The 25,538-nt window shown below is 38.7% G+C and overlaps 1 protein-coding gene across 2 annotated transcripts in view; it reads left to right on the top strand.

Moving 5' to 3' along the window:
* The window catches only part of akap9 (A kinase (PRKA) anchor protein 9), an 88,405-nt gene that overhangs the window by 19,363 nt on the left and 43,504 nt on the right, over positions 1-25,538 (top strand). For both annotated transcript variants that reach the window (XM_059349347.1, XM_059349346.1), the window contains exons 5-20: positions 1,606-1,746; positions 2,654-2,809; positions 4,101-4,235; positions 4,327-7,224; positions 9,250-9,330; positions 12,279-12,426; positions 12,603-12,673; positions 12,938-13,058; positions 14,081-14,178; positions 14,366-14,462; positions 15,484-15,709; positions 18,732-18,783; positions 19,661-19,999; positions 20,855-21,136; positions 24,027-24,160; positions 24,384-24,580. In XM_059349347.1, the coding sequence (XP_059205330.1) occupies positions 1,606-1,746; positions 2,654-2,809; positions 4,101-4,235; positions 4,327-7,224; positions 9,250-9,330; positions 12,279-12,426; positions 12,603-12,673; positions 12,938-13,058; positions 14,081-14,178; positions 14,366-14,462; positions 15,484-15,709; positions 18,732-18,783; positions 19,661-19,999; positions 20,855-21,136; positions 24,027-24,160; positions 24,384-24,580 (5,176 nt within the window). The remainder of the gene's footprint in view (positions 1-1,605; positions 1,747-2,653; positions 2,810-4,100; positions 4,236-4,326; positions 7,225-9,249; positions 9,331-12,278; positions 12,427-12,602; positions 12,674-12,937; positions 13,059-14,080; positions 14,179-14,365; positions 14,463-15,483; positions 15,710-18,731; positions 18,784-19,660; positions 20,000-20,854; positions 21,137-24,026; positions 24,161-24,383; positions 24,581-25,538) is intronic.

Raw genomic sequence — 25,538 nt, 5'->3', positions numbered from 1 at the left:
TTATGAATGATCATTTTTGAAAGCACAGACGTCGGAGGAGTTTCAGATCGAACAGGGCTTTGTGACATTTTTCGAGGTGTAAATTATCCCTGAAAGCTGCAGGAGCATCAGGTGAATGATGGAAAAGAAGCGAAAGGACAGTGAAGAGTTTGGAGGAGAGAGGACGGGCGGCATTACACAAAGAGCTGCTCTTGTTAGATTCACTGACATGATATTGGAACAGAGACAGAAAGCAGGGAGGCTCTGATCAATAAAGTAAGATGAGGAACAAAGTTACATGTCGACTGTTGCACAGAGTTTTGGTGCATTAACAAAGTCAGGACCATAACTTAATATAGTTACCTTTAGACATTTTTCAAATGAGATTCATGAAATAGTTTTTTATCCTTTGTGTGGCATAAAACCTAGTAATTATTTCTGAAACGATCGGCATTCAGCAACATGTGCAAATGTCCTCATCTTTTCAAGAGAAAGTATAATAACAGGGAGATGAGAAGCTTTCGATTTTTCTTGAATTTTCCAGGTTTGGGGCATTGCTTGATTCAAGTCACACACTTTTTTGGGGGTTACTCATAGCTAAGGTTAATGTAATTTATTATAATTGTACAACACAGGGGTGCACAACAAAATAACGCTGTAGTCCTTTTATGCTCCATAACAAAAACAAAAAATCTTTGTCGTCGTTTTAATGGTGGAGGACGAGTTGAGGAGTCTCACAGCCTGATGAAAGGAGCTGCTCTGTAGTCTGCTGGTGTGGCAGCTGATACTTCTGTATTGCTTTTCAGAAGGAATCAGGGTGAACAGGTTGTTGCTGGAGTGTCTTTTAGTATCCTTGGGGTCTGCACAGTAGAGGTGGGAATCAGCAGAGGCCCAACGAAACGATTTTATCCCGATATTTGAGTCACGATACAATATTGCGATTTTAAGCATTTTGCGATATGGTGAATAATGCGATACAATATATTGCAATTTAAGTGTTTAACTGCATTTTGTCTCCCCCTATTTAAATTCAATCAAGAATTGTTTTGTCAAATAAGAGACAATTCTCAGTCTATTCATCTCACTTCAGTCTTTTTGTTTCTCCACAATGAGTCAAACCCACAGACTGACCAACAAAGTATTTAGTCAAACTGAACTGATATCAAACATGTATGGAAAACAACAACTGCAGCATTTTTCCTCAAACTTTAAGCTTCACTGCTTTGATAGGGCTGTGTCCGTGAAACGTTGCGAGGGAGTCTGGTTCCAGTGTCTTTAGCATGAAGCTAAAACCATCGTAACTTTGCAGCGTTATTTCGACAACTACCTGACACAATATCCTGACGCAAAATATTGCAATACTATGCCGTATGGATTTTTTCCCCCACCTCTACTGCACAGGCATGTCGCCTCACTGATCGTCAGTATACGTGTACGAATGTTTTGGGAAGTTTTTCTCACCTGCTGCAGAGCCCTCCTGTTCTGGGCCGAGCACGTAAACATCTGTAACGCTCTTGTAACTAACTGCTGTCGCTCTACTGTGGTGGCTAATTGCTGAGCTCATTTTTAAAACCCTCACCGTTACCAAAACTCTTTTTAAAAAAAAGTACTAATTTTCTTGTTCAGGAGGAGGTGGAGCCCCTGCAGCAGGTGACAAAGGGAGGTACGATGGAGGACGCACTAGCCGCCAAGACCCAGGCGGTGGAGGAGCTGAGTCGAGAACTTGAAGAAATCCGTGCTGCCTTTGGCACAGAGGGAGTACAGCAGGTACATGTTTTATTAAGCGCTCCAGGGGGTCATAAAGGTGGCCCAAAAAATCACCGGCTGCCCTCTCCCCTCCCTGGAGGAACTTTACAGTGCTCCCTGTCTAAAGAGAGCACGAAATATAGTGCATGGTTTGACACACCCAGGACACAAGACGTTTGAACTGGTGCCATCAGGCAGACTGTTCAGGACACACAGAGCACGAACAAAAAGACTCAAAAACAGTTTTTACCCATCAAGGTCTTAAATGATGCCATTAGGACTTGTGCAAATGTAGTTTGACATGTTCTTTTTTTCTGTAATGTAATTTATTTTTTTTTTTTATATTCCTACGATTTATTATTTTTTTATTTTAAATCTAGCACTGACAAGGAATGCACTTAATTGTGGCAATGATAATAAAGATATTCTTCTTCTATTACTTTTGCAACTAGACTATAATCTTCTGCTAGTGCTTTTAGAAAATAAGGGTAAAGGCACGTTATTTTACCAATTTGGCTTTAACTGGAATTAATTTTAGGTTTGTTTCAGGATTATGTTTATTGCAAATGTGCAATTCATTGTTTGCCGATGAATGGCAGAAGTATTTACACATAAACGCATCTTTCACTTATATCACAAATGGATATAATTACCACCTGTTTGACCTAGACCAGTAGATCCTAATGAGTGTAAACAATGATTGCAAGGGAGAGAACTTGTCTATTCCACCACCAGAAAGCTCTTGACAATCAGCACATTCCTCTCTTCTTCATACCACCTACGTTCAACCTGCAAGAGTTTCTTTTACTGCTGTTTCTAAAATGTATCCTTGGAAAATCTCCTTTTTTTCTCGGCTCTATCTCAATTTCGCTGCTGAAGCTGTTTACAAGGTTATATTCTTTCTGAATTGCATTCTTTACATTTCCAGCTGCAGGACTTTGAGGCAGCTCTGAAGCAGCGAGACGGCATCATCACGCAGCTCACAGCGAACCTTCAGCAGGCTCGAGAAGAGAAGGACGAAATCATGAAAGAATTCCTGGAACTGACCGAGCAGAGCCAAAAACTACATATTCAGTTCCAGCAGGTGGGAACTCCGGTCCAAACTTCTCTGTAAAATGTTTAATTCCAAGTTTCTATCGAGTTTTTTCCAATTTAGCCCTGAATGTCTGTTATGTTTTATAAAGCCCCCTTCCATTGCTTCAGCTGGGTGACCGTGCTTCGTTGAGCTTACCCCTTTTTTCCTTGTTCAACAAAAATACAACATTACACCTTCTGAATTGAATTTTCTCTCTCTTTGACCAAGCTAAGACTGGCTTAATTGCCTTGTTACCTCACGGTGAAACAAACCTCATTCAAACTTGACAAAAACACAAAAAAGCTTGCTGTTTCAATAATAACCAACTCTGTTTTGGTTGAAATAAATGCTTAATTTTCTGAGTGAGATGTAAAAATATGCAGGCCTCTTTTTCTAGCTGTCTCGCTCTGTTGTTGCTGGCCTCTTTGTAAGAGCAGAGCGAGAGCCGCTGCTCAGCAGGCAGCTTTTTCTTCAGACGAAGACCATTAAATTAGCAAAATAATTGCTCACAAAAAAACAAACCTAATCATGCACACACAGCCAGTTGCAGACAGCTGATATATTCATCCAATCATTTCAACCTGAGCACAGCATTCAATGTTAATATCGAGTTGAATATCAACTTTATGAATGAAGCGTCGAAGCTTTAAACTATTCAGTACAGGCTAACTCAGGGGTGGGCAATTAATTTTCCCAAAGGACCACATGAGATACTGTGAAGGTTGTGGAGGGCTGGATCAACACTCTGAACTCTGCTTATAAAATGCAGTGAATTATCTGGTTTTGAGCTGCTACTGGTAAGAATACATGTTATGATAAGACTATGTTAATGTGGAGTAAGCCAAATATAGCAGTAGATTTAGTAAAAACTCCAATCATCTCACTTTTCCATTTATTTTAAACACAACATGCATTCAAACCACAAAAACAATATAGAGCATGTATGTTATGCAGTAAACCAGCAATTTATTTACTTTATTAAAAAAAACACTGTGTTTTTCAAAAGGTAACAAGGTAACAAGGTGTTTTTTGTGAAAGACATTGCATGCATGCACGCACATTTGTAAATTACATAAAAGCACTGCGATTGTATTGATTTCTAATGTCCGGGTAACCTCACGTGGCCGAATGTGGCCCCGGGCCGCCTAATGCCCAGGTCTGGCCTAACTAACCTTAGCTATTAACCATTCTAGTCTACACTCTCTAGACACAACAAGTCACTGCAGTACTATTATCTTGTTCTACTACTTGCTGCCCATGTATTCAATTAGAAATTAATTTGTGTATGGAAAACTCACAGCTGCAGGCGGGCGAGACGCTGAGGAACACCAGCCACAGCAGCACAGCAGCTGATCTTTTGCAGGCCAGGCAGCAGCTCATGCAGTACCATCCGCAGCTGGAGGAGCTCCAACACAAGCTCAGTGAGACGGAGATGGTAAGAAGTTGGCTAATTTGATCCTGCATTTTTTTAGAGTGGTATTTTGTCAATGTTGCCCTGCATTTCTAATCTTTGGTTTTCTTCGTAGTCAAGGAGAAGATCAGAAGAATCGTTCTCACAAAGAATAAACGAAAAGGACCTGCTGATCGCTGAACAAGAAAAGGTTATTTTGACTCAGAAGCAGTCGCTGACGGAGTTAAGGACGGCGGAGGAGTCTTTTGCACAAACACTAAAAGAGAAAAATCAGTTGATTTCAGAGCAAACTGCAATAATCACAGAGCACGAGCTGTCTTTGACCCTGCTCCGAGAGGAACTTGTTCACGTGGGACGGACTACTGATAAGAATATTATAGACCCTTCAGATGAGAAAGACCTGATTATATCGGAGCAGGAGAGAGTAATTTCAGAACGGGACTGCTCTCTTACCCAGCTCGAGGATGAGCTGGAGTCTTCTGAAAAAAGCCTGCGCGACCTCCAACAGCGAATGTCTGCAAAAGAGTCGGAGCTGGAAAGATGCATAGATGAGTTGGAGGGCAGTAAGTCTGACTTACAAAGCTGTAAAAGTGAAATAGAGAGCTGTAAATTAGAATTAGAGAAAGAGAGAGCGGAGTTAGAAAGCTGTAAGGGTGAACTTGCAACCTCCAGACAGAAAGAGCGAATGTCGTCCAATGAAATCATGCAGCTTATGGGCACAGTCGAGGACCTGCAGAAGCGTTTCCACCAGGGCAGCCTGTCTGACAGTGACACCATCCAACAAATGCAAGAAGATTCTGCGAGGCAGCTCGAACTTCTCAGGGCAGAGCTGGATGAGATGTACGGCAAGCAGATAGTCCAGATGAAGCAGGAGGTGAACTTGCAACATGCAGCCAAAGTTGAACAAATGACTGAGCAACATCGCGCTGAGCTCGAACTTCTCAAAGCACAACAACTGTCTCAAAGCTCCACTGTTAGTGTAGAGGTGGATACACTCAATGCAAAGATTAGGGAGCTACAAGAGACATTAGAGCAATCTCAAGCAATGCACGATGAAGCCAGACACGAGCTCAGCCAAGTCGCCCAAGAGAAGTTCAACCTGCAGGCCAAGGTTGAGGATCTCCTGAAAGATCTCCAATCTACTAAAGAAGAAGTGGAGCAGGTCTCCCACAGTCTTATCTCTCAGGAAAGCCAACAGGGTGAACTTCAGCATCTTCGGGAGACAATTGATAATCTGAAAAGCGAGCTGGCTGCTGCTCAGGAAGCAGCGCAAGAAGAAGAAATCAAACACGATTCGGAAATAACCAATTACAAGATCAAGTTGGAGATGCTGGAGAGGGAGAAAGATGCGGTGCTCGACCGCATGGCGGAGTCACAGGAAGCAGAGCTTGAACGACTGAGGACTCAGCTTCTGTTTAGCCACGAGGAAGAGCTAACCCTTCTCAGAGAGGAATTACAAAGGGACAGCTTCATGAACGCAGAAAACCTTCTCAACGAAGCTGCAATCAAGCACGAGAAAGCGTTGGACGAGCTGCGCACCGGTTATGAAGAAGAGCTGCAGTTGTTACGAAGGGAGAAGACAAATTTTGTCACAGAGCGAGATGAGCTTTTTCACCAGATTCTTGGGCTCAAGGAAGATCTGAAGCTCGCTCTGCACAGCTCCAAAGCAGACGCGCTCGTCCAACAGCTTCAGGAGCTGCAGGTGGAGCTGGAGGATCTGAGAAAGGGAGGAGAGGAACGAGCCAGAATGGAAAACGAAATTCAGTCATTAGTAAAAAAGACGGAGGTGCTTGAAAACCAGACAAAAGAGAAAGAACAGTGTTGGGAAAACAAGTGGAAAGAGCAGGAACTGGAGAAAGAGACATTGGTAGAATCTAATAAGAGTTTGAAAGAAGAGTTGGACTCAAAAACTCTGAAGATTGAGACACTCGCCGCGGAGAACAATCAAATGCAGCAACGAGTAGTTGAGCTCGGTGAGGAAATCGAACAGCAGAGGAACACTTTCTCTTTTGCCGAGAAGAACTTTGAAGTCAATTTTCAGGAGCTGAAGGAGGAATACACGTGTCTCATTGAGGCGAAGACACAGTTAGAAGAGAGGACACTGAAGGAGACACTTGATTTTGAGGCGAAAATTGCCAGCCTTCAGTTACAGATTCGGGAGCTTGAGGAGAACAGCGGAGAGATTAAAATGGAGGACGTGAATACAGATCGACGGGAACATGCTGTGATAGAAAAAGATACTACTGAGTTAATGGAGAAGCTTAATGTTACTTTGAGTGAGAAGGAAAGCCTGGTGGGGAGGCTTTCCGAAGTTACAGAGCAACTGATGTTTACAGAGAGCAAAGTGGGGCAGCTGGAAGAAGAGCTGAGGAAAGTGAGACAAGAAAATGTGAAGGTCATCACACAAAGCGAAAGCCTAGGGAAAGAGCTGGAAAAAAAGCAAGAGATTATGAGAAAGCACATGAGGGGGCAGGATGCCCAGAGCAAAGCTAAGCTCGAGCATGAAGAGCACGCCGTTGAGCCAGTTTGTTCTTTTGAGGATCATCACCTTCAGATTCAATCTTTGCAAGAGGAGATAAAGGCTCTTCAGTCCCTCTTACAGACAGCAGAGTCCGAGAGAGACGGCATCCGGCAGACCTTGGAGCTCCAGAGGCTTTCACAGACTCCGTCTCCAGTGGCAGTCCAGTCCTCGTGGGAGGGACCTGTTGAAGGACGATCTTCGCCGCAGCAGAAGCCCGCATCCTCAGGGTCAAACAGGCGCAAGAGGCGGCAGAGGTCGAAGCAGGAGCGCAAACTGGGCACTCTCGCTCTGCCAGACTGCAGAGAAGAAAAACAAAGGGAGGAGGAAGAGGAGGCAGTGGGGGAGGAAGAGAGAGCAACAAGTGCTGCAGAGCCGGAGATGCAGCCTCAGATGGAGAGCCAGGTTATGTCATGTTCACAAGAGAGGGCCGGTAAGGAGGACTCCACTGACGGGTACCAGGGAGACGGAGGCAGAGACTACATCAACAAACAGGTAGGTGCTCTGCCTTTCTTTCTGCTTTTTTTTTTTCCAAGTCTGATTACATTACATGTTTGAGTGATTTAAAGGCTTTTTAAAAACTGTGCATGATAAGAGAGAGCATAGTTAAAATCGCATGCTTCAGAGACATTCACAAGTAACGCTGTGATGATTGATACTGTTATAAAAAATATGTGTGGATTGTATTCATAGCCAGATGAAGCTTTCACGTTGAAAAGAGTACAACTGAGGCATTTCAGCACTGACATGTTTTCTCTCTAGTGACTAACGGTCATGATTGCAAATTGTTTCTGCAGCCTTGCTCTCCAAGGTAGCACTGAGCAGCACAGTCGTACTGTTGTGTTAAAAGATAGCCATATGATTTTTTTTTTCTATGCCTGTGCAGCCCATTCAGCGACATTTATTGTAGGAGGAATAATGTAGAAGAGAGAAAAAGTGCAGCTTGCACATAACAGCAAAGTGTCATCGATATTCTGCTCATTTCTACTTTTAAAGGAACGTTATACAATATTTATAATGTGCTTTCATTTGAAGCTGCTTGTCTTCGAACTGAATTTGATGTGGGTTTTTGAAAAGGGCTCAACAACAACAAAAGAGAGAAAGAAAAATAAATCAACAACCCTCAGTCTTCTGACAGCTTTGAATCATTGCCGTTGTGTAGAAATGTGTACATTCTAGTTTCTTTCCATCCTGCAGGGAGTGAAAGGTTTGAGGTGAGAAGCCATTTTACCCCAGTCACTTCTGTGTCTGTGTCACTTTAAGCTGTGTCTCAATTACACCAGGCAAAATATATAGTGTTCAGTGTCTGTCTGCCATTTCACACCTGTGTTTCATATTGTTTTTGTCACCTCCTGGGTTGGAATACTACAAAGATTATGGTCCAGAATGACATTTTTAATGTTTTTTAAGTCTTTAATATAGTTGTGAAATGTCCCGCTGATGCTTCATGGCATGGGAAAATCGTATATTATTGTATATGTGTTTAAAATTGAATCTAAGTAACAACAGAATGTAAAAGCAGCAAAGTTCAACTTCTTATAAAGCCTAACCCTCTGAACCCCAAGCAGTTTTAAGGTGGTTTTAAATTCCTGTCACATTTTTTTTACCCAGAAATAAAAGTCCTGCAGCTCTATGGAAACTGCACAATCATGGATATAAGTTACTCAAAGATCGCACTCAAAGATGTATTTTTTTCAGTATAACACAGTTATAATCACATAAAAAAAATCATAAAAAAGGATGTTTTTATTAAGTTGAATTTGTTTGATGGTTTATTTTTTTACAAAAATCTGAAAAAATAGAATATATGTATATATATATATATATATATATATATATAAATTCAAGTGCCACAAGTGTTAAATAGAATTAGCCTCCATATGCTTTTTAGATATTGAACGATATACATTTTTACAACCTCTCTTGTCCTCTTCTCTCTGCTCTGTGTAAACAGCCTGCAGTTCAGTTGAACTTTCACTGACTTTTTTTTTCATTTATGGCTTCCCAGTTTTGCTGCAGAGCACAGATTTTTATTATTTTAACAGGATCTGGTGGTGGAAACTTTTTTTTGTGGAATAAATTAGAATACATTTTGATGGAATTTCACTATTTTAAGCTACTTTTCCTGCTTTTTGGCAATTTTCTTTTTATTGCTATTATTATTATTATTCATCTTTTTTTATTTTTCAAACAGAAAATATAGCTGTCAAACCGACTGGCTTGATGGTTATGGGGTTCAGAGGGTTGATGGACACTCTACAAAATTGAGTGAAACAAAATTGAAATAAAGGCAAACTGGCTGATGTTCATAGTGCCTTTGTTGTAAATTATAGTGGATCATTTTTAATAAGATGATTACTTCACTTACTGCCAATTTCTGCCTCCCCTCAGGAAGTGATTCATAATGGTGCATCTCGTCGTTCTGTCCATCATCGTCAAAGTTGTCTGCATTTGTACTGAGGGGTAATATGTAAGGCAGCTTTTAAAAGTACAATATTTTTCTACCATTTGCTTTTTTAGGTGAGCAGACATGGGACGGGCCGCCACACGGATCCTGTCGTCTGTCAGGGAGCAGAGGAAGCGAGAGAGACTACTGAGCATGTAAATGTCACTTAAGCTCACATCCTGCCCTTTGCTTTTCAGTGTCGCTTTGATACATCATGCAGTGTGGTGTAAAGGTCAATAAATAGGTGCTCATAAAGCACAAATGCAGTGGTCCTCATGCAGGAACAGTTTGGTCTTCTTATCCTAAATATCTCATACTTTGTTTGTGGTGTCAGTAAAATTGACATACTTTACCTGCACTAACATGTTCAAAATTCAGGCTCCTTGCAGACCTTTAAATCTCACCTGTTTATGATTTTCATGAGATTTGAGTTATCATTTTATTTATTGAGAAGCACAAGCTCATTAATCAATGTTTCTAAGTGGCTATTTTTTTAACTGAGATGTTTAGAAAAGCAGTGAGTTGATTGGTAAAATAACAACAAAATTTGCATCTTTAAGATCAAGTGCAGCAGTAAGAAGCAACATATAGAAGAAACACAAGTGGTAACACATCCACAATATCAACTATTCACTACATGTAGTCATGCACGCAAATAACACAAAACAACAAAACACAGCCAAGACAGACTAATTTTAGCATTTTTTGACACTTGCAAATATGCAGAGCAGCAATAAGCAATTTGGACGCAATTAAAACACAACAATCATAATAGAGATATTGATAAAATGGTAAAATGTGCAGTTACAAGTTAGTAAAATGGAGACATGACACAAGGCACTAGGTCATATTCCATTATTGTAACGTGAATATTCAAATATGACAGTGACTGACACGCACAAAATGACACTGTGTAAGACACGCCCCCAAAATTGCCACACAACACTGTGGAAACTGACAAAAGTGTCTGAGAGTGAAAAGAAGAATTTAACTGCAGAGTATTATGTTTTTGTCTGATGATTGACTGCATGACTTAACATATTTAGCAGTGTCAGTTGTGTTATTAGATTCAAAACAACAAATCAGATCAGAGCTGAAATAAAGAGGGGATAGTTTGACATGAAGTCAGATGCTAAAAATCTGATCAGAGAAAGTGATGTCACACTGTCGGGTGTTTAGAAGATGATCCACAACAGCAGCCGGAGTGAGAAATTTTCCAATTAACTATGTTGTAAAACCTCAAACCAAATCTCAGTAAAAATCTATATGGTACTTAGGATATTCATTTTGCATTAAGTTTATTTTGGTCAAACACAGTATTTCAACCCTTAATTAATTCAAATAAGGACGTTATAATTAAGTCAAACAAATGTTTTTACCGCTGTAGAATTATACTGTCTGAACTGCTTATGACTCTTACCGTATTAAAAACTAAAAATGCTTTTAAAATCACTCATACGTGCCACTTAAAAACAAGTTTTACAGGTTTTCCGTCATTCAGAATTATTTTTAAATTATTTATACAGTTTAAAGTTACCGAGGGAGTGCACATTAACCCTCTTGTTATGTTGCGGGTCAAATTGACCCATTTCAAAGTTTAGAAATCTAAAAATAAAATAGCAAAAAGTATTTTTTCATAAAAATAAAAAATAGATAAATGTAAAATAAAAAAAAATAATAAAATCAAATCAAATCAATGTCATGTAAACCATTGCATTGTATATGTAGGTCTTTCCAATGTACATTAAAAAATGTACATTACAATAACATCCCTTTTTTATGAAAAACGAACCATGATCTGTGGGAGGTAAAGAAAACCATTTCACTAAATATTAATTAAAATGGTTAGTAATGGAGTTAATCATGAAACAATGTTTATTGGGATTTTTTAGTTTCTGACACTTTTGGATAATTAAACATGCCCCGGGTCAAATTGATCCACAAACATTATTGCTGTTCCTGAGACACTAACATAACAGGAGGGTTAATAGACATTTCTATAAATGTGCCAGTTTAGACATCTTGGCTAATTTTCAGCTGTAATTCTGTGGGCAGGTGTCCTCTTTAATAAGCATTATGTGTGTCTTTGTAAAAATTAATAATTTTAATCATAGAAGTAATTCTCTGTTTTTGTTGTTTGGTGTGTGAGGAGCAGCGGCTCGTCATCACACAGCTGCCGTTTGTTAGCGAGCCACTGAACGTCTCTTATCTGCATGTTTTTAGCGGAAACATCTGAGCGTTTGCAGGTTTGAAAGGACTCTCCACACCACGCTGTCAGGTGCAGAGCCGACGGGGAGATTGTATCATAACAAAGCGTTTTAAATACAGCGTAATTTGAATGTAGAGTGCACTTTACAAAACATCTGACATCAAAGCAAGCAGAATAACAATTTCATACTTGTGTAACCCTAACGTATTTGTGCTAATGCAGAATGCATAATTAGAGAAAGAGGCCTCACTGTTTGCCTTTGTTCTCTGGTACAGAAGTGATAATAGGCGACCTCTCGTCCTGAACACAGATGGCCCGATGCACTCATAATAAATAGGATTGATGGAATTATGTTATTTAATCATATATCTCCTCTTATTAGCAAATGGATGTAGCATGCTGCATCATTTGATTCATGATAAAGTGATGGTTATCTTAGGCTTTTTCCAACTTTTGTGGAATGTTCCAAACCTTTTTGTTGAGCATTTTTAGTCATTATTGATTAATTTGTCAATTATTTTCTCTATGAATCGTTTATAAAATGTCAGAAAATAGTGAAAAATGTTCATCCCAGTTTCTCAAAGTTCATGATTGTGTCTTTAAATGTCGTGTTTTGTCAGTGAAAACTCCAAAGATATTCAATTTGATATAATATATAAACCAGAAAATCAGAAAACTCCACATGTGAGAGGCTGAAAATAGCATTTTCTGCCCGTTTTTGCATGGAAAATTGGTGACTGTTTTTCTGTAGATCCACTAATTGATTAGTCAACTGATCATGGCAGCTCTACTAATAAGGCAAAGTCCAATTATGAAATCAAATTATGCATGTGCGTGTCCCCCTGTGGTTTAATCCAACCATATTAATGTGATGATACGTCTCTCTGTGGTTAGGGTGAGTGCAGGCTGCAGATGGAGGCCCAGCGCATTAGCCTGTCTCAGATCCACGCTGCGCAGCTCGAGCTGCTGCAGGAGGATTCGGACGCTCGCACACACACTCTGGAGCTGAAACTGCAGGACCTGAAAGATCACGGTGACCAGGGTGAGTGGACGTGCAGACAGCTGCTTTTTGTGTGCATTTGTGGCAATTCATTTAATTTATCAATCACAATGGATCAACACAGACGGCGTTTTTTTGTACTCTGCTGGTTATCTGTGTGACACATATTAAACATTTGAAATTAAATTAAAATGTTCTGCTTTTTTCCTTTTTTTCAGATGAGCCGAAAATCTTCAAATACCACAACATGTTACAAGCTGTGTCAGAAGACTGCAGTGCAATCATTCAGGTAGTTACTGAAGAGAAATAGCTGAAAGTGTCTTTGAGTAAAAAAACACTGAATCCCAAACCGCTGCTGGTTTGCATGGATGCCTCTGCCATCAGTGTGTGAATGGATGAATGTGTTTCAAAGCACATTGAGTGGACTAAAAAAGCGGCATATAAATGTAGTCCATTTACCGTGCTGTCTGTTCCATGTGTGAAGTTTTTTGAATGAATTTTGTGTTGCCAGGTTACAGCAGTTAACCTTGCCTCCGTCTGTTTCTGTGTTCAGTGTTTTCTGAAGCTGTTTGGTGAAGAGTTTTTGGAGAGTGTTGCTGCAGAGGGCCGGACGCCCCCTTCAATGGAAAGACCAGAAACTACTGAATCCACCTCCGTTGTACTGGAGGCCAGAGGTAATTTATCTCTGAAATAAATGGAATTGCATATAAAACAAGTATTATAGACAGTGTAATGCATATTTACAGTGTACGGGTGTATCTTAATACATAAGAATATCATGGGAAAGTCAATTTCCAGTAGTTCAAATCGAATAGCCCCAACCAAGTATTGAGTCATGTAGATGGCCAAGATTTCCATATTAAACATACTTTTTGAAATTGGTCTTGTAATATTAACATTTTTTTGAGACACTGAATTTTAGGTCTTCATTAAATGTAAGCCATAATCATTATAATTAGAAGAAATTAAATAAATTAATTGTTTCATTCTGTGTGTAATGGATCTATATAATGTGTTAGTTCCACTTTTTGAATTTAATTACTGACATAAATAAACTTTTCTATGATATTCTAAGTTATTGAACTGCGGACCATTACATTTAGTTTATACTTACAAAGTGCTTTCAGATGAGCAAGGCAAGTTCAGTTATATAAAACAATTTTAGCAACAAGGCATTGCAAAGTGCTTTACATAAAACATCAAAAGCATTGAGGCAAAGTGAAGAAACATGCCTCAAAAAGAAATTTCAACATAATTAATAATGTTCGTTAAAGAGCCAAGAGAAAAGAAAATGGAAACAAGTTGAATAAGAAAGGTATTAAATAAAAGGATAAAAGCAGCGGATCATAAAAAAAGTATTCGGTCTTGATTTAAAGTGCAGTTTACCAGATATATGGTGAATAAAAATTTTATGCTGCTTCCCCATGTTTAGTTTTGAATCTGGGGACAGAGAGCAGACCTACTGGTTCATAATGTAACACGGGATCAGATATATATTTTGGCCTTTTATCATTCAGTGATAGTAAACTAACTAACAGCTCAGTAGAATGATTTGATCCACTTTCTTTCTCTTAGTTAGGACTCAAACAGGGGCGTTATGAATCAGTTGCAGTATTGTATGTAGGAGACATGTAAAGACATTTTAAACCTGAAAATGTAGTGTAATCTAAAAAACACACTGTTTTCTGTTATGTAGAGCTTTATAGAAATCTTCAGCAGGTGAGGGAGAAGATTGAGCTCGAGCATCATCGACTGGCAGAGCTGCAGGTGCTGCTGAGAACTGATGGAAACAAGGTAAAAACTTACACATCTGCAGACAAAAGCTGAGTGCCAGTTCCTTACTACATGCTTATTTTGATAGATACTGACTGCTAAATAGGCCGGGCCAACAATTAGTATGTTGCATGGATTTGTCACACAATGTTAGTCTGTTTGAGGATCACAGAGAGTAACAACGCTAACAAAACTATCGGTCTGCTAGATGACGGAGCTGCAGACGGCGTACGATGAACTGAAGAGCAGCAGCCAGAAGGAGATCTCCGACCTTCGTGTGCAAGTTTCCAGCTCTACAAGCAAAGGTAAATGTGGAGTTAATATCCTCGTGAATGAAAAATGCAAAGGCAGCAGGTAAAGTACTAACAGACAAAAGTTATCATGTATTCTGTTATATTCTTTATATTCTCTGCATGCCTCAATATTTCAGAGGTCACATATTTGAAACTCACTTTGTGCTTGCAGCAGCTGTGTGTTTTGTGTAATAAATCTTTGCCTCTGCAGTCGACAGCAAACAGAAATCAAACTAAGGAAGAATATTAGTGCCAGACAGGGAAAATAGAGGAGGAAGAGGTTTTTAAAAAAAATTGCATTCAGAGGAAAAAGTTGAAACGTTGAGAATGAAGTCAAACTTTCACTATTTGTGCTAGGCATAATGAAAAATAAATCAGAAAGGTTTTTTTTATTTTCATTTTTTTATTTTGAGAACATTGTGGAAAACTTGACATTCAACTTGACATGTCAGGAATAAAGTCGAACTTGACTTCATTCTTGAAATGCACATTTCACAATCTCATATTTTTTTCTCATAAAAAGTTTGACTTCATTCTCAACATTTCAACTTAGTTCCTAAAATTTCAACTTTATTCTTGTAATGCAAAATATATATATTTATGTATATTTTAAAAATCCTCTTCTCATTTCCCCCTTATTGCTGGACATTTTTGTATCATACAGTAACACTCCTCTGCTTTGATTTTTTTTACGTTTGTGTGTCAACCTAGCTGTTAAATTTTAACAAATAAATGTGAACAAACTGTACATTTAACACATCCTACATACGTAAATAGTGTAAAATCTATAGACTGACTACATATGCTAACTTCTTAATCTTTCAAAATAGGTGCACAAATTATATTTTTTGTTGTATTATGTTCTTTTGTTTTTCATTTACCACCTTTATTCTTACTAGATGCTGTAATTTGTTCTTGCAGTGACCCATTTTTTCCCAGAAGGAACATTGAAGTTTCATCTAATTGATTCTGATCTTCTAATGCTATCCAGTTGAGCGTATTGAATTTCACATTTCCCCTCTCTGTCCGTCAGATACGGCTGCTGCACCATCTACCTCCCTCGCCAGGGAACTAGAGAAGCTGAAGGCAGAGGAGCAGGAGAAGCAGCTCCGGCTGCAGGAGAGTCACAGACAAGAGCTGGAGCACCTCCGGGCTCACTACCAGCAGCAGGCCACAGAGAGCGAGGAGCGATACGCCACAGAGCTCTTCATGCTGCAGCAGCGACTGCAGGAGGTCACAGGAACACAGAGCCACTTCAGGTGACGACACTGTGGAGACACATGGCCGCAGATTCTTCTTTTCTTTTCTTTTAAATACATTTTATATCATCAAATCCTCAGTTTTTAATTATAGGACTGAACTTTATAAAATAATATACAGATAAATATTAATGGAAGTAAATTAGTACAACAACAACAAAAACAACAAGATAACAATATGATAAAAATAAGAACAAGAACTACAACATAATAATAATAATAATAATAATAATAATAATAATAATAATAATAATTATAAGAAGAGGAACAACAACACAATAATAATAAGTGAAGAGGAAGAAGTTCTTGGAGAAAAATTAAATATCAAAATGAATCATATATTACATTATTTAAAAATGTTAAATAAAAAATGTCAACATAGATAAAATTAGAAAATCCTTTACTTAGAAGTATGTTTCAGAAATTTAAAAGTAAACATTGACTCAGGAAGCCTTATTTCCTGCCTCTCATAATCATGTCATGTCATCAATCATGTTATTAGCTGCTCTTCACTTGATTGATGGTTAATAAAGTGCACACTGAGCTCCACGATCTTCTACAGATAACATTTTCTAGAAGCTGGCCTGCACATCCTGTTCAGCACGTGGAAGCTACCTGACCCACTTCAGTTGACAACAAAGCCTCAACTAATGAAATATTCACTCAGTTGTTTAAAGCGTTATTCATGTCTTTTGTTAGCCCACTAACCTCAAAACGTCCCCCCTGCAGATGGCCTCCAGAGGGGTGTGCTCTGTAGAAAACAAGATGGACAGCTCAGTATGTTGAATTATGTCAGGTTTATTTTTTAACATAATATTTAATAACATTTTTCATAATGTAATACAAAAAAACACATGACAGCAAAGATAAATAAGAGCAGATCACAAAGACTCTAAGGGATGGAAAAAAGACAAGCAAACAGGAAAAAATATATAAACAGCATGGTATGTAGAAATACGCATTAACAGGAGAAGACATTATACAGAGAACTGACAGCTTGTATACATTACACGGAGTAGTAATAATCATAATAATTATTATAATAATAAAGTAAAAGCTCATTTAAAAAAGTGCAATAAAGAAAAAAGAAAAAGATGTGGCTAACCTGATGATCGCTAGCAGATTATTCCAGAGGGACGAGGCCGTGTCACCACTGGTTTTCGATCTAGATCTTGGCATCTTTATCAGGGACAAACTGGAGCATCTCAGGTTACACTTAGGCTCATATGGCATTAAACATTCATTGATATACTCAACGAAACGACTAATGCAAAGCAGTAATATACTCAGAAGAGAGCATCAGATGTTCATGGGGGTGCTGGAAGGATGCCAGCCCACAGCCCAGTGCCCCCTGTGTGCTACACGTCTGCTGTGTAATTTGGGAGAGAGTTTAAAAAAGACGCCCAAAGCTTATCGAAAACCCTCCTATTCATTTTCAAGACTGATTTCAAGCACTTCGTCAACACATATTCAACCACTTGCAATGCAATGCACTTCTTATAATACAAGAAGCGTGTTCAAAAGTTTTGCTGAACATTTAAAATAATTTTAAAAATTAGCCCTGACCTGGAGGATTCAGCAGAAGAAGAAAAAATCAATATTCAATTTTTTTTTCCTTATCAAAAACACAGTTAAGTTCCTGTGGGACTTTCCCCAGAAATTACATACAGTTTATTAGACCAAATTATTAGACCATCCTTGTTTTCTCCTTACTTTCTTGTTCGTTTAATGCCTGGTACAACTAAAGGTGCATTTGCTTGGAAAAATATAATAACAACAAAAATATCTCATAAGAGTTTAATTTAAGAGCTGATATCTAACCATTTTCCATGGTTTTCTCAATAATGATTTTGTTTATTACCAAGAAAACCATGGAACATGTCTAGATATCAGCTCTTAAATTAAACTCTTATGAGTTATTTTTGTTGTTATCATTATATTTGTCCAAACAAATGTACCTTTGGTTGTACCAGGCATTAAAATGAACAGGAAATTTAAGAAAACAATAACCTAATAGTTTTTTATCAGAGGACTGTGCCCCATGCAGTGAATTTAAGACCCTGCCTGTTTCTTGCATGTTATATTGAGGGGGGAAATCTCAGCTTAATATGAGATTTCTGAAGAAGTTCACTTATCCAAATAGTAGTATAATCTTTTTGGGGATCACTCATTTCTGTGGTTTATGCACGCATTATGACTTAAATCGTCCAAAATCAGACGATATTACTGTTGCTGAGCTTCTTTTTAAAGAAGCAGAGTCTTTCTGTTGCCATGAAAACTGAGGTGCTGCTGCCCTCCACTGTTTGATTCAGTAAATATGATCACTGCAGTGGTTTTCAACAGCAGTGAACTTCAGAAATCATTTTTGTGCTATATTGAAGGAAATGCTTCTCAGAAATACAGTAAAATGTGGAATTCAGTCACATATATTATGTCCAGATCTGTGATATGTATATACAGTATGTATTTATGTCCAGTTTTACATTAATCTTTGCAGACATACCAGGTATCACAATCTGTTTCTAATGTGAAGCATCTTTTTCAAAGATAACAAAATAAGTTTTTTCCCCATATTAACAAACATAATATAATATAAGGAGAACATATTTAAAGTACATAACATAAAATAGATCAATAAATAACAGAAACAATAAAGGGTTGTGTGGTTCAGAGGGTAAGAAAAATAAGAGAAAATAATCATTAGTTATGCAATAGTTGGTCATGCAATCACTTCAATTTGTCTTTTACTTTTCAGTTACATATGTCATTTTTAATATTGTCTTATTCATATTGTTTCCGGCTGTTCAAATATCTGTCACACAGAAATATTTACACTTTTGTTCTTACACCAAAAAGTTTTTGCAGCAGTCGCAGTTAGCTACATCACGGTCCTTATGGGTACATTTGAAATATTTTATATTTATTTAATTTGGTACTTTTAAAGATAAATTTGTTGTTAAACTTATCTGGCTTTGCAGGACAAGTAAATCTGACCTCTCCTTTTCTCTTTCTGCCTGTCCAGTGGTCCAGAGTCCAGCTGTGAGGGGGCGGAGGAGCACAGCGACGAGCTAAAGGTTTGGCTGCTATATTTTGCCCTCATCTAAATCTTCCCTGTTGTCACATGAATCACACTACGAGCTGAAACATGTACATGCATTAAGACGCTATGACAGTAGAAGTGGGAGGGGGGTGGGGGGGTGGTGGCAGTTGCAGCCTTGAGGCTAAAACGTGCCCTAAATTCTACAGCTTTGCTCTGGAAGCAGCATCATGAACGGCCCTATATCTTGAACGATTAAAAGGGCTGGACGTTACATAACTTACCGTTTCAGCGTATCCAGACTCGGTGGCTGCATGAAAAGAGGATTCTGCCTTGCGTGAATGAGCTGCACTCCATTTAAGCCATCTCTCGCTCACGTCACTCCAACTTCCATCGTGTCTTAGTTTGTTTTTCCCTCCTTCCGACCTCAAAGTTGCCACAGTTGCTCGTGTGACTGTACAGAGATAAGAGGGTAGGAGATACGCAGACAGAAGCACAGGGGAGAGCGAGACGGGGGAGAGAAACTGAAATAAATCGGGCATGATGCACTTTGAGACATTTGGGTTGGAAATTTTGAGCTTGAGGCGAGTGTTGCTGAGGAAAAAGTGTAGTGAGACAAGAAAGGGATTCATCACAGGACAGAGTGGTAGTGTGTTCGGGGAAAATGTAGCTGTAATGTGATGCAAGACCTCCTTTTATCGCTTTATCCTCCGGGAGGGTGGATAGAACAAAATGCTGTATTAATAGTGCTCAGAGGGCGGGCGGGGTTTAGCTACAGTAAAGAAGAACAGTCTATTTTAGGATCAACCTTTTAGACATTTTTATTTTAACAAACTACAGCAACTGTTTGCTTTAATTTTATAACTTGTAGCTTTAATATTCTTCCTCTTTTCTGCTTCCCTTGCTCTTCACAGGACCTGGGTGAGGCGGATCTGTCAGAGGGAGGTGAGGAGTTGCGCTGGCCTGTCAGGTCTGCAGGCCTGACGGCACAGCTGCAGGCGCTGAGGAAAGCTCTCTACCACAAGTATGTCCAAGAAGTAGCCGCTCTCAAAGAGCAGCACAGCAGAGAGCTGAGGCAACTGACGGAAGAAAAGGAGAAGCAGAGGAAAACAGAGCAGGGTCGGGAGGAGAGAGGAGAGAAAGAGCAGGATCTCAACAGTATCGACGGCGCTGGGAGCAGAGAGAGCCTCGGGGCAGCTGGGCAGCAGGAAGACAAACAACACTGGGAGAGAGTGGAGGAGGAAGTTGCCAAGGTAGGAGGACATGTATTTTGTGTTAAATAGATGGCCAAAATGATTTATCCTGATGTAGGTCAGGAAAAGATAAATATCAAGGTATGGCAAGGTGAGAGTATTTTCTCATTTAAGTAAGAACTTCAGTACAAAATGAACAGAAAAGTTTCAGCTTAACACTGACTTTATTTACATGCATACACACATAAAGAACTATAAGATTAAGACAGTAGTAGTAGATTTAACAACTGCAGAATTCTTGAGTGTAAGCATGCAAGGCTTGAATAAGAAAACTGAATGAATGATTGAAAATCCTGCATCCTGCTGTTGGATTTTCCTGATTTCTTGTTTTTTCTGAAGACAAAGAGAAAAAGTAATCCTTTCAATAACACAAATGTGTGATACTATGTTTATCCAGCCCCTTGTGAGTACTTATTTACAAGCTCATGTCAAAATAGAAATCATCAGTGTTAAATATGCTTTTTAGTGCTTTGTGAAATTCAGAAATATCTCATCATGGGACACTCTCAAAATATATGCCAGTAATTCGATTTCTGAAACCCACACTGTCTCGGACATTTACCATCCCTTGCAGCAAAATGTACTTTGTTGTTCCCGGCAACACTCTAGTCTTGAAAACAAGACATGTAAAGATGTCATCTGAGTTGTGCAACAGTGCATTTCCACTTTTGTCACATAGACCAAACAATTAGTCCATTAAATGAGAAGATAATTATCACATAATCAATTCAGAAAATAAGCATTAATGCAGTCCTACAGTACATTAATTTCGTTAATAAAGCTGCAGATCTCCGTGTCTCCGTGTCAGATACAGTTCTCGGACACAATAATCGTTGGATCCTTTTTTTCCGACAGGCCATAGTTCAGATGTCCGTGGAGTTTGCCCAGCAGATTGAGCTGGCTCGAATCAACAAGCGTGCCTGCCAGAGGAGCGCCTCCATGCAGACCCGGTCGGATAAAGAGGAGGTGGAGGAGACGGAGAACGAGGAGCGGACAACTCCCAGAGCTCCTCTCGCCTCGGGCGCCTGGCTGGAGGAAGTGGAGAAGGAGCGGCTGGAGAGGGAGCTGGAGGAGAGGAACGCTGAGATCAGGAAGTTAAAAGAGGAGCTGCAGAGAACTGAATCAGGATCGGAGCAGGTTAGTGTCACTAACTGAGCCGTCACGTGTTAATTTACTCTCTGCTGTGAACACAAAATTAATTAATTTCATCTGGGAGAATTCATTACTGCTGTGTCATTAATTTTCAGATGCATTTTGTCGCAATGCAGGTGTTGCATCAATTACTCTATGATTGATTATGTGAGCGTAAACTAATATTAATACTCTTTTTAACTGCTTTGTGAAATTGTGTCCACTGACACTTTGACTGTAAGTTACAATGAAAGTATTTGTTTAAATCCACAATAATTATGTGGTTAAAGCTGTTTTGTCTTGCTGGATACAATCTAGAATTTATGCAGCAACATGTTTGTGTAGAGTGAGACGTCATAGTATTTATTTTCTATTCCTGTTGAATTTTTGCTATCCGGCACCTATCCCACTGGGATTTATCAATGTGCAGATATTGCATAATATTATTGAACCTGTGTTTAACCATGAACAGTAATTTGATTAAATACAGAACCTGTATTTCTTTCACCCTCACCTTTCATCCCAAATGTAGCACAGAAACACATAACAAGATGTGCACATAAACACACCCCCACTGTCCTCTTTAAACAGAGTAAAACTTCCTAATTATTGTACTCTTGTAAACAGTAAACTTGTGATTAATCACTGAACCAACATGCATTGAAACAGATTTACGTCACCCCAAAATGACCATTTGTATATCTAAATTTTGTTTTTTCCTGCATGCCTTCAGGGTAAACAACGAATCCATAGGTGGAGAAACTTCTTAGAGTTGAACAACAGCATAACTATATAAAAATGTCAGTTTGCAAACTCTCACACAACTTGTGCAATATAGTCCAACTGTCATTTTCCATGTCGTATGCTCACTACTTCCCAAACACATGCATTTTGCTACAACCGTGTGTGAGTGTCTCGTGTGAATATAAAAAGAGCTTGGAGCGTTTGAACAAAAAGCATGCCTGCACAAGCGTGACAGTTTATGCAAAGTTTTCCTTAAGATTTCAAAAACAAAATGGTCATTTTGGAGGTGTAGTATTCCTTTAATAATCATACACAACTACTGCCAATATCAGAGGAGAAATAGTTTGTCAGTGTCTCTCACAACAGAAACCGTATTTGGTTATCCACCACTTTCAAAGAATAACATTTTATATCCTTAATTCTCTTCAATCTACTCTACATGCATTGGTTTCCTCTTGCTGATCTGGGATTTCTTTTTTTTAAATCACTCCCTGCCTTGAACAGCTAATCCCAGAGGCTGCTAGGTTTTCACTAACCATTTATTGCATGATTAAGCTTTAACTGTGTGATCGCAGTGGCTGTCAGGTTCGGTGTTCTCTGGGAGATGAGTTGCTCCAACACACTGTTGGTGGTGATTCTGGGAGGATAATTTAGCAAAAGAAAGTTCCAAAGCTTCTGTAATTGGCTCGATGAGTTGTTGTGGTGAGAAAAAGCCTCTGTATGTTCTCTGAAAACACTCAGATGTCTACACTCATTATTATGGTATTCTCTTCTAAATTCACCTGGATGATGTAATTTCTCAGCATGAAGCTGATGTTTTGGGCAAAATTCAAATGTTCTCTCATCTCAAGAAATATAGATTAAGCACCTATATTTAAAATACTAAAATTGAAATAATTAAATTTCTCAAGTTTACAAAACAAACTATGAGTTGAGATGAGGAATTATGAAACAACTGACTTTTTGTTTTTGTTTTCATTAGCTATTATTATAGGGCGATAAATAATTATTTGGTTGTTAAAAATGCCAAATGACTTAAAGGCAGGATGAGAATGATTTTCTTAAAAAAAAAAAACGACAGACAGGGTGTGAGGGCTGGACTCCGATAAATCATTTTATTTATTTATACATGTTTCCAAGCTTTTTTTTTAGATAAATACATGTAAAAATAAATGTTGAAATAACTAAATAAATACATGAACATGTCGAAATTAATACAGAAATACCTAAATAAATAATAAAATAATTGAAGAAATATAGAATTTTTATTTATTTTTTTGCATTTATTTATACATTTATTTTATTTATTTCTGCATGACTTTTGTCGCCCAACAATGTCAAAATGTAAATTAGCTGGTTGGACCCAACATCACACTAAAGTACAATTGGTTACATTGGTGTGCTTGGATTTACATGGTGATCGATTGCTTCTGTCTGTGTTTCCAAGCTGACTAATCGTACTAAATAATAATAATTTATAATAAATAATACATAAATACATGTGGAATTGGGAAAATAAATGTCGAAATACAGAAATAAATACAGAAATACTAAAATGAATAATAAAATAAATGTAAAAATATAGAATTTATATTTATTTTCTGCATTTAGATATATATTTTATATATTTTTTTATTTTTCTAAATGTGTTCATTTATTTCTTCTTTTTGTCCTTCATATTGTGTTTCTGAGGAAGCTACAACAAACTGTAATTAAAAACATGCTCTAAAGAAGTGATTTTTGAGGTTAGTGCACCTCTCTGCAGTCTCTGCACAGCGTTGTGTGTGTCTGGGTTGAAGTGAGAGGAGAAGCGGAGCTGCATTGCTGCTCTTCGTTCAGTAGGTGGCGACGTCGCCTCTGCGACTCACTGCGCCTCAGGTGCACCTGTTGCCATAGCAGCACAATGATAGTAGTGTTTTCTCTCGGCCTCCAAGGGAATTAGAAGTGCGTCTTTGTGTTTGTGTGTTTGTGTGTGTCTGTGCGCTCGTTAAAAAGGCCAGCGTGTCCACCAGCGCCTCTCTGTGCCTTATTTGAATGCACTTTCACTAATGGTCGCACACACACAGCCGCACTGTCGTGACGAGTCTGTTTATCCAACTGCAACTTTGCAATGACGGGGCTGCTGTCTGTGTTCTCTCTCCTGCCGGTCCAGCCCTTAAAGAAGAGAGAGGATGCTCCAGAAGAAGAAGATGAGGAGGAAGAGGAAGATCCAGGCGGGCCGGGATCTAAGCAGGCCGCTGCAGGGAAACTGTCCTCACAGGATAATGAAGGAGAGGACACTGAAAGGTAGTGACAGAAACTGTATTCAGACTTTTTCCTAATAATAAAACTTCTTTAACTATGTTTTGAGTTGGTCCTTAATGATGAACTGTTGCATGTTTGTTTGTATTAGTGCTGTACATAAATTAGAAGAAGGTTTATATTGATTGAAGCCAAAAAAGACTCAATGTTCACCAACTGGCTACTGAAAAATATTACAGATATTTAGATCACTTTCTTCTTCTTTCAGAAACATCTTGCGAAAAGCCAACGAGAAACTCACTCAGGTGCTGGTGGACGTCCTGAAGACGACGGCAGCAGCGGAGGAAACGATGGGCCTCCACATGTTGAGTCTGCGTAACGCGCCGAGTGGAGGGCAGCCAGCTTCACCGTCCCACTCCACCACACAGAGAGAGAACACAGAGCCCGCCGCACCTCATACTGCAGGCAAGTTACACCTGGTCTCAGTTATAGCTTCAGGTTTATGTTTGGGCTGCAGGTTCAACAGCCGATCCGCACAAATGTGTTGTTCAAATGCTGGTTGTTAGCTGGAGGTCAGATTTGTTGTCCAGCAATCAATTTTTTCAGTGGAAATATTCACAAATTTAAACTATCTCAGAGGCAGGGGCACTGGAAAGTAACTTGACTTTCAAGGAAAGGCGTTCCTGCACACTGCTCTTGCTCAGCTTTAAAATGTATCAATCATACTAATATTTTGGTCACTCTGGACTTTTGTCAGGAGTTTAAAAAAAAAAAAAAAAAAGTTTTGCAACATTGATCTTAAATAGATAATGCCCATTCTGTGTGCTCTGATTATTTATTTCTGTCATGCACTGTACTTGACTGCGATATGTACAGTCAGTTACATTACACTCCACAAATAAGAAAAAGCAGAGGAAAAGTAAAAAATGAACAAGGTGTACACCACAGTGCATAATTAAGTCTATTTACAAGGATATTTAAGGAAAGTGCAAACCTTATTAATGAAAACATCAGCCTTGAAGCTTTCATTCATTTCATTCATTCTTTAGTCATTCAAAGTTGTGTAATTATATGCACTTTCATCTTAAGTGAAGCACAAGTACTATAGTCTATAAAATTCTTAGACTGTCATGTCATGCCACAGTATCTCATCATTTAATCCTTTGATAGTTTAGTAGATTTTATACCCAGTACACCTCTCTCTGGCACAGTCAGCTTTTCAATGCGCTGGAAACTAAATGATAGGATGTCGTATGTTGATGCTGCTGCATTTCTGTATGTTTAGCAAAATATAATTATGTGTACACAACACCACCGTATCTGACTATAAAAGTATTTCAGGGCCCTGCATTTTACACCTTTACAGCTGCAACTGCATTAACATTGGTAATAATGTGGTAATAATGTGGTGTTTTATAGAGCT

The sequence above is a fragment of the Centropristis striata genome, chromosome 14 (genome assembly GCF_030273125.1).
Source record: "Centropristis striata isolate RG_2023a ecotype Rhode Island chromosome 14, C.striata_1.0, whole genome shotgun sequence".
NCBI classification, from domain to species: domain Eukaryota; kingdom Metazoa; phylum Chordata; class Actinopteri; order Perciformes; family Serranidae; genus Centropristis; species Centropristis striata.
The sequence above is the reverse complement of the archived record's forward strand: the minus strand, read 5'-3'. Positions and strand labels throughout refer to the sequence as shown.